This window comes from Terrapene carolina, unplaced genomic scaffold (genome assembly GCF_002925995.2).
Source record: "Terrapene carolina triunguis isolate 2854851 unplaced genomic scaffold, T_m_triunguis-2.0 Scaffold192, whole genome shotgun sequence".
Taxonomy (NCBI): Eukaryota; Metazoa; Chordata; order Testudines; family Emydidae; genus Terrapene; species Terrapene triunguis.
The window spans coordinates 2,396,480-2,409,846 of record NW_020664543.1 but is presented as its reverse complement, the minus strand read 5'-3'; the positions used below and the strand labels follow the sequence as shown (position 1 = coordinate 2,409,846).

Sequence of the window (13,367 nt, the reverse complement as noted above, 5' to 3'; positions counted from 1 at the left end):
GGGAGGGGATCATCATGACTTTTTAAAAAAGCCAAGGGCTGTTCAGAGGCACCAGTACCTCGTGGACAACTCTGAATAACGTTCTATTTAAAGGCAATGCTGCTTGCATAACGTCTGCTGTCATTCCCTCTCCCCCTCACAAACATTATTCCCAGGAACAAGATCTGTGCACCCGCAGAATTCACCTGCTCCCTGAGGCCCAGCATTGGGCGAGCTCCGTGGGGCGAAGCCGGCGTCTGAAGCCAGGAAGGAATGGGCAGCAGCAAAGGCCCCTCCGGAACAAAGATAGTCTCTCCAGCAACTACAGGACGGAAAGGTGGCACTGCACTGTCTCCCAGCAGACCCGCGCCATCCCTGACTTCTGCCCGGGGTCAGATGATCTTTCCATTTCAAAACAAGTCACGTTAAATGCTGTGGTGCTTGGATCCTGTGCTGACTGCCGCATTAGAAATACCACAGAGACTCACGATCAACAGCTCGGCTAGAAATGACCAATCACCAGTCTCTGTAAATGTTAAGGGGCTACAAGGGAGACAAGACGGGTCAGGTAAGATAGGTTATTAGATCCCCCCCTCGGTTGGTGAAAGAGACAAGCTTTCAAACTACACAGAGCTCATCACAGGCTATGGGGCTGCAAGTCACTCCCACCGTCCCCTTGGCTTGTGAATGGGCATCTTTAAAACCACATTCTTTTGGTGGTGACAAACCTTTGCACTAACCCTGCTGGGCAGCGTCCCGAGCGGGGAAGACGGTATCAAACATCCTGTGCAGTGACGCTGCCAGGGCTGTGGTGCAGGGGAGGGGAAGCGTAGGGGGAGTGGGGAAGTCTCTAGGGATGCTTTGTGTGGGTGGTAGAGACAGTGGGAGCAGCATGAGGCTGCTTGGTGTAAGAGGGATTTCATTAGTGACATGCACTGTTTCTTCAATGAATTTCTTTGAGGAGGAAAGATGCTTGAATGAAGTATCTGGCCAAGTACAATCCAGCGGGAATGGATCCAAATCCAGACCCCCCACCTCCCCCCACCCTTGCACGGCTGGGCAAACAGTCCCAGGAAAAGCCATGTCAGCTGGGGGTCAAGAGCAGCCGAGACCTCTGGGCGTTTGATCCTCTTGGGCAGAGAACTGCACACGATGCCCCGGGCCATAGTGGAAGGGGTGGCCAGGGTCCTGCTGGAGGAGGCAGCTGGGATCCCCCAGCACCAGCCTCTTGGTTCAGTCAGTGGAGTAGGTGTAACTCCCAAACCACCCCCGGCGGGGCGGAGAATCGCATCGAGCCCCACACGCTATGCTGCATCCCATTACCCCAGTCCGCGGGTGCCCCCGTTCGCACCTTGTGCTGCTCTCTATCCCTCCAAGGGCCGGGGGTTGCCGGGCACGTGCCTGGTTTTAAAGACACCGCATTACCAGGCCCCGAACATCTGTTCAAAGTGGTGGAGCGGCTACTGGCTACAGCCTTCTTCGCTGTTTCAGGAACGCCCGCGAGGGAGGCCCAGCAAGGCTCAGGAGAATCTCCTGAGCAAGTGGCTGAGCAGGGAACGTGATAACCACGCGGCAGTCCAGCCAGGCCCCACCGCTATTAATGAAAGTCGGAACTAACCTGCAGCTCAGCCTTCCAGCAGCCCCGTTTCCTCACCTTGTTCATTCTTACCGAGGGCCCCTGACAAAGAGCTTGTTTTCAAGGCAAAATTGGAACCATGGAAGGGGGAACTTCCACCCCCAGCCCCATTCTGCCATGCTGGAATCACCCCGGTTGCAGACCAGGCACCTGCATGCACCCCTCCTCCTTCTCCAGACTCCGACTTGCCCAGGGACACCGGAGGCTGTTTTACACTTGGAGCAGCTCTCAGCCCAGCGCCTCCCCTCCACCACTACAGGGGGTGAAGACAATCACAGCCGGCTGAAGCGACGGGTTTACACCGGATTTACCCTTCATTCTAGCTGCCAGTAGCAACTACGGTTTAGTATACACCGTGCACCACATCCACACGCTCCCAGCTCTCTCTCTCCATTTTACCTGGCTGCAGTTTGCACCCAAGCCACACCGCAGTCTTGGCAATAGTGCCGTAACTTGTTAACAAAATTCTGCTCCTCAGATCCACCCAGCTGGGGTTGCTCTGTGCTACAGGAGTGCAGGTTCTGGCCATTCCTTTCCCAGCTCTCCCCCGTCTGTAGGGAGGAGGGCTGGGTGGGAGATGGAAGGCCCCTCTCAGTCACTCAAAACACATTTATCATGACAATCTGATTACGGAAGCTGAATTGGGTGAAACCATTAGAAATGCTTTATTGTTATAACACACCACAGAGGTCACGCTCCCCTCCTGGCTTTTCCTCCCAAGGAGACACGCAGCATGAGCTGTTGGATACAGGGATTAAAACAGGAAAGGGTTGGCAGAGCAGGAAGTGGTCATTTCACTGTCTTGACCAATGCAGCATGCTGCATTAACCCCTTCAGTGCTGACCCAACTGCCTGTCTGGGATATGAACCCAAAAAAGGGTCATGAGCAAAAGATCACGGAGGATAGCAGAACATTTAGGTCCCTGCCTGGCACTTCAGTGCACCTGACACGTCAAGAGTGCTAATTCCCCTAAGCCTGGCTTGCACGGCCTTTGTTAGCACGACATTCACTAAAGCCCAGAGGCAGAGCAGAAGCGCGTTTCCATCTCTCCTCTGACACGATGATAAGCGATAGCCCTGCCTGAAGGAGCGTGCGCACCATCGGAAAGGCCTTGCACTCTTCTCCATCGCCACAGTCCAGCATCTACTCCGACTGGCCAGAATGAGTCAGCTAGAGTGAAATGAGAGTAGCCACAGAAGGCACTAGTGAGAGATTAAATACATAAAGAATGTGTTCTTCCAAAAAAAACCCCCACACACACTGAGCTTGTGAGGACAGCGCTCCCTCTGGTGGAGAACGTGCATATTGCAGAGACAAGATGTGTGAGGGTCTTTTAGTGCCGTGGGTCTCAACCTGTGCTCTGCGGACCCCTAGGGGGTCCATGGACAGTGTCTAAGGGGACTGCAAAAGAGACTGAAAACGTACTGAACAGAATTCAACTACAGATTTCCAAGGGGGTCTGCACCCCATTAAAAAAAATGTTAGGGGTCCCCAAATGAAAGGAGAGAACCACGGTTTTATTGGACCAGATCTGGTGGTGAGAGAGACGCTTTCAAGCTTACACTGAGCTCTTCTTCAGGTCTGGGAAAGGTACTCTGAGTATCACGACTATATACAAGGTGGAACAGATAACTGCTTATGCTAAACATATTATAAAGAGACAACTCAAAGTGACCTGGCCTGTTAACACCTTTGCAGTAATACTATTGAATGGTCTCTCACAACATGTGTTAACTGCTTATGCTAAATCATCTCTTCCACCTTGGACTTAGCTGTGACCCTCAGAGTACCGCTCCCAGACCTTAACAAGAGCACTGTCTGGCTTAAAACCATCTCTCTCACCACCAGAAGTTGGTCCGATAAAAGAGATTCCCTCACCCACCTTGTCTCTCTCATATCCCGGGACCAACACGGTGACAACAACCCTGGAAACATGCATACTGCAGGACATTCAAAGGCTTGAACTGGCAACAAAGTCTACTTTTAAAATAAATGGGGGTGGAGGGAATAAAGAGCTGACTCACTCACTTTACCTCTTGCCTGTCAAAGCCGGGCTTAAGGGCCAGTTCCCTGGTAGCTCCAAAGAGGACTAAGATGACACACACAGAAAGGGGAACATGTTAGCCCTGATCTGTTGGTTCCAGAAAGAGCTGGGTTAAATGACACTGAACAGCAGTGCCACTTTCACTGTGAAAAGCAGAGTCCCCCGGAGGGCCCGAGCTGCTGTGAGGGTGAGGGATCTCGCAGCACCCATTTGTGCCTTGGCTTTGCTGGAAAACACAAATAGGGATCCACTGCTAAAAGCCTAAAAAGATCAAGTTCCAAGGGGCCTGCCACCTAGAGGACTCTCCCATCTCTTGCAGGAGTGAGACAGCTCAGAGCCCAGTCCTTGGAATTCCCCACACAGAATCAGGGAAAACAAGATTTTAAAGGAGTACTTTTGCTGTTGGCCCTTCGCTACTGGAAAGCGGCACAGCCCCTGGGAATATTTATTATCTAGCACCAAGTCGCATATTCCCCCAGAAGCATTCACCTAGCAGCACCCAAAGAGCTCTCTGGCTACCTTACATCCCAGTGCCCCATTGCAGAGAGGGTGAATTGAAGGGTGGCTTCAAGCAAGGGACACTATGCCAAGCACTGCTGGTGGCAGGCCCTGCTCAGGCTGACAAGGCGAGGTTGCAGACATCCAGCAGAGCATGCTGGTTTCCAAGGACAGAAACCCAGATGCAACCTACCAGCCCAGGGACAGTTTCTGTGAACACAAGGTCAGTTCAGGACAGAGAGTAAGCACCATTCAGGCTTTGCAGCCTGGGCCTCAGGTTTCTGTCTGATTCATCAGCCACCCTGTCCTGTATCCTTCTGCACCATGGGGAAGTGCAGAGCTGTCCTCTGCAGCTCAGTGGAATCACACATTTAACTTCTTTTTGCAAACGTGGAACATAAAAGTACACAGGATCTTTGTGGTGATAATTTAAGAAACCACACACTTTGTTCCCAGGTACAGAATCAATCACCTGTTCATACGCACTCACGCGTTCCACCCCCCTCCCCACACACACGTGACACAGAATGGGGAGTGCGGATATCTGAAAGCAGAAGCCATTTCAATCCATCTGCATCTTGCAAAGGTGAGTCCACCTCTGGTGGGGAGCAGAGCAGTCGGGGGACAGCTTTTGAGCAGTATCCTAAGCCAGTGAGTCCCTGTTCTAGTTTTAAGAGGCTCATCAGATTCCTAGAATTTACGTTCTGCTCGGTCACACCTAGCACCATAGGTTTCCACAGGCAAATGGGCAACAGTGCGAGAGCGGAATAAGACACATTCTGACTCGTGGCCTGGTAGGAGACTTGGCCTTTTCCATCTCACTGCAGGGCAACTTTTCTCTCACGAGTGCTGTTGCGGCCTATTGTAAATCAGGCCAATTGGCCTGTCGAGAGCACAGAGATCCCAGCCCAGAAGAGTGCTGGCCTCCCAGATAAGCAAGTTTTAAAATGAGATTCAACGGGAGGAAGTTCTCTGCTAGCAGCCTCACCACACCCACTTTTGTGCCGGGCCCAGCGTCATAACAGCTTCACTACACCTCACTCAAGGGTGCTTGAGCTGCAAGAGATTTCAAGTAGTAAAACTTTTCTCCTCATCCCTACAGGCTTCTCCTTCAGCAGAGAGGCTGTCGCTACCCACAATGTCACTGCCTGCAGGAGGTCAGAAGTGATGCTTGTGCTCAACTTGGCTGCATGCTGCCCATGCCCTGAGAGCGAGCGCTCAGATCCCAGTGCCAAGCCAGACAGTCTGATTTAGACAGTGGAGCCCCAGCCAGACGAGGAAGATCAGAGGGACACAGAGGATCACAGCCAAAGGGAAGGTCTGATGGGTTCCTAGCAGTGCCGTGTAACATAGTGACTATGAAAACCATTTTTCACACTCCAGTGTTCCAAGACCAGCACATGGGCTTCTAACAGATCGGTAATGGCAGCACTGGCTGCACAGGCAGATCTGCACTTGTTAGCAGCCTGTAGAAAGCATTTGGCTTTGGAAGTTTTAAAGTCACTGTTTAATCCAGAGACAGCGCAGCTGAGTGTGTTTAGAATTTAAATTACAAAAAGAAAGCACTAGAAAATAATCTTGATACAAGAGCGATCATCTGCTGAGATTCCCTGCCCTGCGCAGGAAACCTCACTCCAGCACATTCGCCCAGCGCAGCTGGGATGCTACTGAGGCGTTTCCTGTTCCCAGGGCATGCTGGGATTCCAAACGGTCCATGATGGAAATATTTGGGGTTGTCCCCAGGAGTGGAATTAAGATGCTGCCACCAGTTCTGGCTTGGCCTTGATCTTGACAGGTGATGCTTCTGTGGAAGAAAGTTCAGAATAAGAGAAGATAGAGAGTCAAGTCCTGCAAGAGAAACAGGACTCATCTCTCGTGTCTCTGCAAGGGAGGAGCACTCCACCAGCACCTGGGAAATCTACTGAACGATACACCAAGAGCAATTCTATTTATCCAGCATCTCCCTCTGCCCCACATATTGCTCAAGCAGTTAAAATACAATCTTAACAAATACTGGCTAGTCTAGAAACCGGAGAAGGAAAGACCAGTGCACTGCATCATACAACATAAGGTTTGTGTACAACATACAACATCATACATCAAAAGCAAGCAGTTACATCATACAACAAAAGCAAGCAGTTTCTGCAGGGCACTGGCTAGAGATCTCCCTCATCTCTGTGTTATGACAACATGCATCCTCACAGGGACTGAGCTGGCCCTCTACAAGCAGAGCTCACGTTAGGGTGTGGCCAGCCTGCTATTGATTGACAGCCTGGACTGACTGACCCGTTTACTGTCCAGCTGTCATAGCCAAAACCAGACGTCCTGCGGCTTTTACTGCTCCTGGCTCCTACAATCAGGAGGCTGGATTCCTCTCCTACAGCGAGGGGAGACTCAGCTCCACAAACCCAGCGTGAGTCCAGCCCCATTTCATCATTCTCCCCCAGGGCAGGGTTTCTTTGAAGCTCTTCCGGCAAGGGCAGAGCCCCAATTTCTCTGGGGCCAGACTCCTTCCTCCCCAAAGCCAGGCTAAGGCCCAGGAGTGTCACAATTCACCTGCCCTTGCATTCTGGCCTATTTTTGGCTCATCATCTACTCTGTGTGCTATCTGCACAACCCCTACAGCGCAGTCTCCTGCACTGGATGCTCGGGGGTGAGCCAGCACATGGGCCCCTTCTGGAGGCAAGAAGCATCACCTCTGCAGAACCCATGCCCCATGGGTCCTAGCATTCTGAGAGACACGGTGCTCATGAGACAGCGACGGGCCTAGTTTATGACCCTAAAAAGAGCAGCAATTGGATTGGAACTGGAGCCCCCCTAGCAGCAGCACACTGTGATAGCAGCCGAGCTGGGAGGGATCCCAACCGTTTCTGGTATCAGACTCCCAAGCCTGACCCACGTTCTGGGGGAGAAACACAACAAGTTCTCTAGGGGTGAGCTTAGCACGCTAACAAGTGTTCTGCATTGTGCTGTGCCAGGAAGCCTCCCTGCCCGTGAGAAATGTCACTTGGGATGGCCTGGTTTACCAGAGGGTAGGAGCGCTAGACCACTATGCAGATTACAAGACGCACTGGCTGAACAACATGGAGGCTGGACGGAGGCTGAGCCGTGGGGGTGCTGAAGGTCCAGCGTAAGCTGCAATTGTCAGAAGAAGCTTGCACAGCCCAAGCCCACACTGCACCAGGCACCGTTCAGCCGCTCACATTCAGAAACGCTACATCCACCGCAAACAAGGGGCCCAACTTGCCGTTAGACCCCTGAGAAGATGCAGGAAGTCGTACGATCAAATAAAGAGACTCTACCTGGGGTCTTTTCCGGGAGTGGCTCAGCGGGAACTTCAGGGAGCTCGAGCTGTTCCTGAAAGCACATTCAACATGTCACGTCTCGCTCAGCCCACATGCCGTTGGGTTGGCACAGAGCTCCTTTCAGGCTTCTGCACTGAGCTGGTTTGGAAACTATATGAACAGGTGCTTCTGCCTGCAAAAAGGCATCTTCCCCCAGAACTGCAGGAGACGCCGCTGCTTAGAGCTGCTAGTTTCAGTGCTCTCCAGCGGACCAGGGCATGGCCTGGCTTTGTAAAATGATGTTTATTATGAACACAGATTAGCCATGAGTTTCCTCCTGGCAGGGCTGGCTGCAGATTCCCGCCACCACAGCCCCACTGGACTGAAGGTTTCCGGTGGTAAAGCCAGACAACCTCAAGACTGGAGTTTGGAACAGGCATAGACTCCATGAAGGGTGGAGGGATAGAGAACAGAGGTGAGAGTGAGACAGCGAAGCCCGTCTGGAACAGGCAAGGTCTTAGTCAAGTAATGTGGGACAGCCGTCCAGTGAAGGCAGTGCCCCGATCCCCAGGATTACGGTCTGTAATAACAGTGTAAATAAAAAAACACCCTCACAAACATTCAATGTGGTTTAAGTGTCTCCCGAGTACAGAGCATCTGGCTGGCTCCTTAGATGACACATAGATCAAACACATGCAGCTATAATTAGGATATCCAGCAGAATTAAATCAACTGCCATCTCTACAGGGGAAACAACCCCTTCCCTGATGAAAGACTACCACTTGGAAATGTGGACTAAAAGTAATTACCAGAGCATGAAATTAAGGCTCACCTGAGTAATGGCATTTAATTCTTCTAAAATGGCATCTTCATCTTCTTCGGTGAAGCTGCCAGCCAACATTTCATCGATTTGCTGTGCGGGAGAGAGACGGATGTGCCAATGAACACCAAAGCACGACAGCTCGGCTGCTTACAGCACCGTACACGCACACAAAACAGTGCATGTGATAAGGGGACCCCACGACACAGACAGTTATTGCTCTGGCTTTTTGCTGCGGGAAGCCTACATTCAAACCCTAATTTGGTCACCTCTGAAATGAGTTTTGGCGATCTCAGCCTAGCTGGCAGCAAGGAGCACAGTCCACGGCATGATTGGTCATCTCTGCTCAGGACCGCATGAGTGTGCTATACGTACCTTTTGGTATTCCACAGCATCTTGGGTTTCATCTATTATTCTTTCCACTTCTTCTACTGACATGACCTAGGAGGAGAAAGCCAAAATCCTCACATAAGGGCTGCAGAACAGATGTGAACACCCATAACTCTGCCTCACCCAGAGCTCTCTGGGTCACCCTTACCTCATGCATTTTATTCAGACATTCATTGCCAATTTTCAGGCCTTCAATCACCTTCATTTCAATCTGGGTGAATTCAATATCCTGGACCTAGGGTAAGAACAGGAGTCACAGCTGAGTCAAGAGCACTCACCCCCCCATCAATGGGCAGTACAGAAATAGACCAGAAGGCTCAGGCAGCTGGAATATGGAGCCTTTTACTTAGCGGTTATTGGTTCAAATCCACCCCAAGTCAGTAATAATGAGAAGCAGTAACCATCTGATTGCTGTTCCAGGGCCTGTGCGAAATGAATTCATTAGCTCAGGTGGCTGCGTCGACACCACCACTGAAGTGGGCAGTAGCTGGCTCCCTCGTTGGCAGTCTTAGCAGAGGCCTAAGTCTAAATTGGCCCTGAAGCTGAACTCCACCCACTTCTAGAAACGGTCTCTTTAAAATGGAGGGGAGGCTTCCATTGCTGCACCAGACCAAGGCTTTACTTACTGATGAGGCACAGGGTTACGGCCCCGTCTACATTACAAACTGGACCTAGTTCCTAACTAGGTTAGGAGATAATCACGGTGTAGCCAGTTCTATGAAATGTTTGTACTACTAGCCTAGCGTTAAGTGCCATTACTGTTAGGGCAGTTAGCTGTAATTACACACAGGCAAAATGGAGCTGGCATCCTAAATAGCTGCACACACAATAAGCCATTCCCTGGGATTCATTGGTTCTTGCATACCATGCGTTCCAGGTTGCTGATTTGGTTTTCTGTTTTATCTAGCAGCTGCTCTTGGTAGCGCTTCTTCTTTAGCAATGACTTGGCTTTTCTGAATGAATAAAAGAGCAGAAAGAAATCTCAAACACGTGAGACTAAAAAGATCACACCAATGCTGCATTACAGCTTTTCTGAGGTGTTCTTGTAAAATGTACACGTCAAGTGCAACGGTGGCACAACTCCCATCAGGAAGGCAGTAATAAAAAGGGGCAGATTAGTCAAACATTTAGTCAAGAGATTTCTTTTAAGGAAAGATTAAGCCAGTGACCAATAGATAGTTCTGTGGTAATTCCATAGCATTGGAGTGGGGAGAAAACCTAATGGCGAATTGGAATGAGTGGTTAGTCATCTGCAGAGCCAGAAAACATAACTAAATATGGTGTAAAGTTTCCGGCATTAATTCAAATTGTTGCGTGCTCTGAAGTCCACGTCTTTCACTAATGGGGAAGGGGATGGTGCAGCTTACAGAGGATTAACATGGATCACATTAAATTCATATCCAGACAACAGAGAATTTAGCGGTCTTCACATGCACCACTCAGAAGCAGCACTCAGTGATGACCTGAAATACTGTTTTTTCTGTCCTTCCACTGCTCAGATCCCCAGCCCTTTCCCCTGTGCCTTTCTCCCACCGTGGCTGTGGCTGGTCTGCCAGCTGGGTACCATCTGCTCCTGCCATTCACATCTATCCAGTGTTTCCTGCCTTGGATTTGGTAAATCTTTGGCATTAAAATGTTTTTTTTAAGTGAAAAGCAATCTGTCCCAGGAGAAGCCTTGTGGAGAAGCTAAAGTTGTCATGGGGTGGGGAGGGCCCAGCAGGCCTGGCAGTTGCCTTCACTCCTGATCAATAACTAATACTTTCTACCCACCCCTCCCCTGAAAAAATCTGGGGTCACGTGTAAATTCCTGCTAATCTGTTTGAGGGGGTTTCCTTACCTACTCCAGGCCCAAACAGATTAGCAGGAATTTACACGTGACCCCAGATTTTTTCAGAAAAAACAGTATTTCAGGTCATCACTGGAAGCCGTGCAGACCTCTTCACATGTATTTTGCTCTGGAGAACGTCTCTTTGGTTTGTTATTAGGCCTAATGAGATGGGACCAACAAATTCCAGACAGAGCCACCAGGGAGAGTATCAGCTCTGTTAGGGAGTGTTCACTGAGCAATTAGACTTGTACTGTGTGCATAGCTAGGTTATAATTAAGCATGAAGATTTACTGAGCATTTCTGGGAATTCTAAAACACTTCAGGGCTGGGAGGAAGCATCCTAAGATGTGAGCCTAATGGCCAACCGACTACCCAGAAAAGCACGATGAAAGGAGGCACGTGTATTGCTGTTCTAAAATACAACTCAAAAGGACATTGTTAACTAAACAGCACATTAGATTGGGCTGCACACTCTTTGGGAGAGTACCAAAAAACCCCCACAACTGGGCTCTGATCCTGATTGGGGCCTTTGAATGCTATCACAATACATACAAGTATATATATATAAAATCAATAAATAAAATATGCATGCTGTATGCCAGTTCCTTTACCAGTTATCCAAAATACCTCTGATTATTAACAATGAAAGAATTCTCAAAAACTACTCACAAGTCACTGATTGTGCTCTGTTTATTTTTAGCATCTCTCCCAGTTTGGACAAAGAAAATAATTAAGATAGTTTCCCTTTCAGGATCTTAGTAGCGCAATGTCTGGGTTTCAAACACTGCAGAGGACTGTTTATTTGTATTATGGTAGCAACCAGAGAACTCAGGTCAAGGCCGCATTGAGCTAGGCACTCAAAATATCATTTCCATTGGATTTTTTTAAAATTGTGTTCATATTTCTACTGATGTGAGCTTTTATAAAAGATTGTCTTTATAAAATTTAAATCTAAAGGGCAAATTTAAGGCAACAACATCACTTGAAATCGGGTCATAGTCAGCCCTCTGCAGTGACTTGGCACTGTTGATGATATGGAAGTTAGGAAGTTCTAGTTGGGACCAAAGCCCAAAGGCACCAATTCCTTCTGTCCCGAGTACAGATTCTGCTCGCCAAAGCCTGCCTGGAATTCTCTCCACAGGCAGATGAATCCGGATAAGTGTCGTGGCTTTATAATTAAACACAAGCTGAGCCATGCTTCCCAAATCGATTTTTTGCATAAATTGTTTTGAAGGATTTAAGCCAAAGAATTAATTTTGTAATCTTGTCAGTAAAATAAAAAAAACACAACCTTTGTTTCTTAAAGGACAGAGAGATTGCCGTGAAATCTATTCCAGCCCATGTTTTGGTTAAGAATTTTCCTCTGCAGAGCAAGCCAGCAGTAAAGCTCAGTGAAAAGAGGTATTTCTGGCCAGGGATGCCCAATTTTGCCGAACCCTGGACTGTGTTGTTAACATGTCTGGAGCCTGCAGAACCCGTGTAATTTGTAGAAAAAGGAAATCACTACTTTAGCCCATGGGAACTACAGGTCCTAGCAGGGACTGGTGCACCCAAGAAGTGCCCACACAAATCAAATGATAGCATTAGCAGATTGAAGAGGATGACCACAGTCTATTTTTTGCAAACCCTCTTGGAGACTCAGGCAAAGGCCTTCCAAGCTCAGCACACAGGCTCACTCTGAATCCTTTTTAACCTCACTTCGTCTACAGAAAGAAGCCCTACGTATGTATCCCGTGAACTCATTTCTATTCTATGTTTCAATAACATTTCCTGGTAACTTTACTCCAGATGTTTGAAACAACAAAGTCTCTAAGGTGCCACAAGTACTCCTGTTCTTTTTGCGGATATAGACTAACACAGCTGCTACTCTGAAAAAAGATCCTTTTGTATCACAAGGACACTGTCTTTTCTGCCATCTCCGGCCATCACATTCTGCCACTGATCAGAAGCTGCAGTGCCTCACTTACTCTTTCTTGCCATCTCTCAGCAGCTGCCGGGCTACAGATCTCTCTCTTTCCAGATTCAGAGTTATCCGTTTCTGATACTGCTTCAGTTTATCCCGCTGCTGTTTCAGTTGCTAATGGAGAAAAGGAATAAAAACAGCATTCAGTTAAAAGACGAGCCTTGGAAGCTTAACTGTACAACTGCTGTTTACCAGTCCAGGTCAGGCACACCCACTGTCCACTCCATCTGTCCAGAGAAGTCCTGATTTTCTAATCATTTCAGTGGCTAGTTCCTAGAAAACAACAGCACAGCAGGCAGCTAAAGTGGTTAAATGCCAAAAGTTAACCCTCAAACTGTTGTCTCCTCCTTGCTTTGTGACTTCACGCTCCTCAAAAGGAAAAATGTTTGCAACAGTGGCTCCCAAGACAGAAACACCTATAGAGCTTTGTGGGTTTTTTTTACCCCCTTGGCAGCCAGTGGGGCGCCAGGCCGGGACCCCCCAATACACCCCCAGGCCTACCCCATTCACCTCCCTAGATACACCCCTGGGGCCACACGTTCTTCCGGAATGTTACAAAAGTAAGTGCTGTCGGGATGTTCCAGGACAGTCAGACACACACAGGTGTCCTCAGTGTGAGCCGGAAGAGTTTCCTGTACACGTGGTAGGAAAAACAGAAGAGAGCAGCTATATACATGTCCCTCTTAACATACATTTAATAGTCCCTGAAGGTCCCAGGACCCAGCATACAATGCACCATCTTGATCCGAGCATAATGATGTGTGGATCAAGATGGAGAATCATAGGTAACTTTGGTGATCCTACTTCAATGCTAAGGCCCTGATTGTGCAATTAACTCTGTCGGGGTGCCCGGCCTGGCGCCCCACTGCAGTCCCCAGGGGGCCTGATGCCCCGCTTCTGCCCCGAGGGTGTATTTGGGGGGGG

At 49.2% G+C, this 13,367-nt stretch overlaps 1 protein-coding gene across 1 annotated transcript in view; it reads right to left on the bottom strand.

Moving 5' to 3' along the window:
- Nucleotides 1-5,647: 5,647 nt before the first annotated feature.
- CHMP6 (charged multivesicular body protein 6) overlaps nucleotides 5,648-13,367 on the bottom strand; it is a 31,844-nt gene continuing 24,124 nt past the window's right edge. Inside the window, exons 2-9 of the mRNA XM_029912163.1 lie at nucleotides 13,136-13,221; nucleotides 12,448-12,557; nucleotides 9,518-9,605; nucleotides 8,801-8,887; nucleotides 8,638-8,703; nucleotides 8,275-8,355; nucleotides 7,461-7,515; nucleotides 5,648-5,962 (exon numbers count right to left, since the gene is read on the bottom strand). Coding sequence (XP_029768023.1) covers nucleotides 5,910-5,962; nucleotides 7,461-7,515; nucleotides 8,275-8,355; nucleotides 8,638-8,703; nucleotides 8,801-8,887; nucleotides 9,518-9,605; nucleotides 12,448-12,557; nucleotides 13,136-13,221 — 626 coding nt within the window. The 3' untranslated portion in view covers nucleotides 5,648-5,909. The remainder of the gene's footprint in view (nucleotides 5,963-7,460; nucleotides 7,516-8,274; nucleotides 8,356-8,637; nucleotides 8,704-8,800; nucleotides 8,888-9,517; nucleotides 9,606-12,447; nucleotides 12,558-13,135; nucleotides 13,222-13,367) is intronic.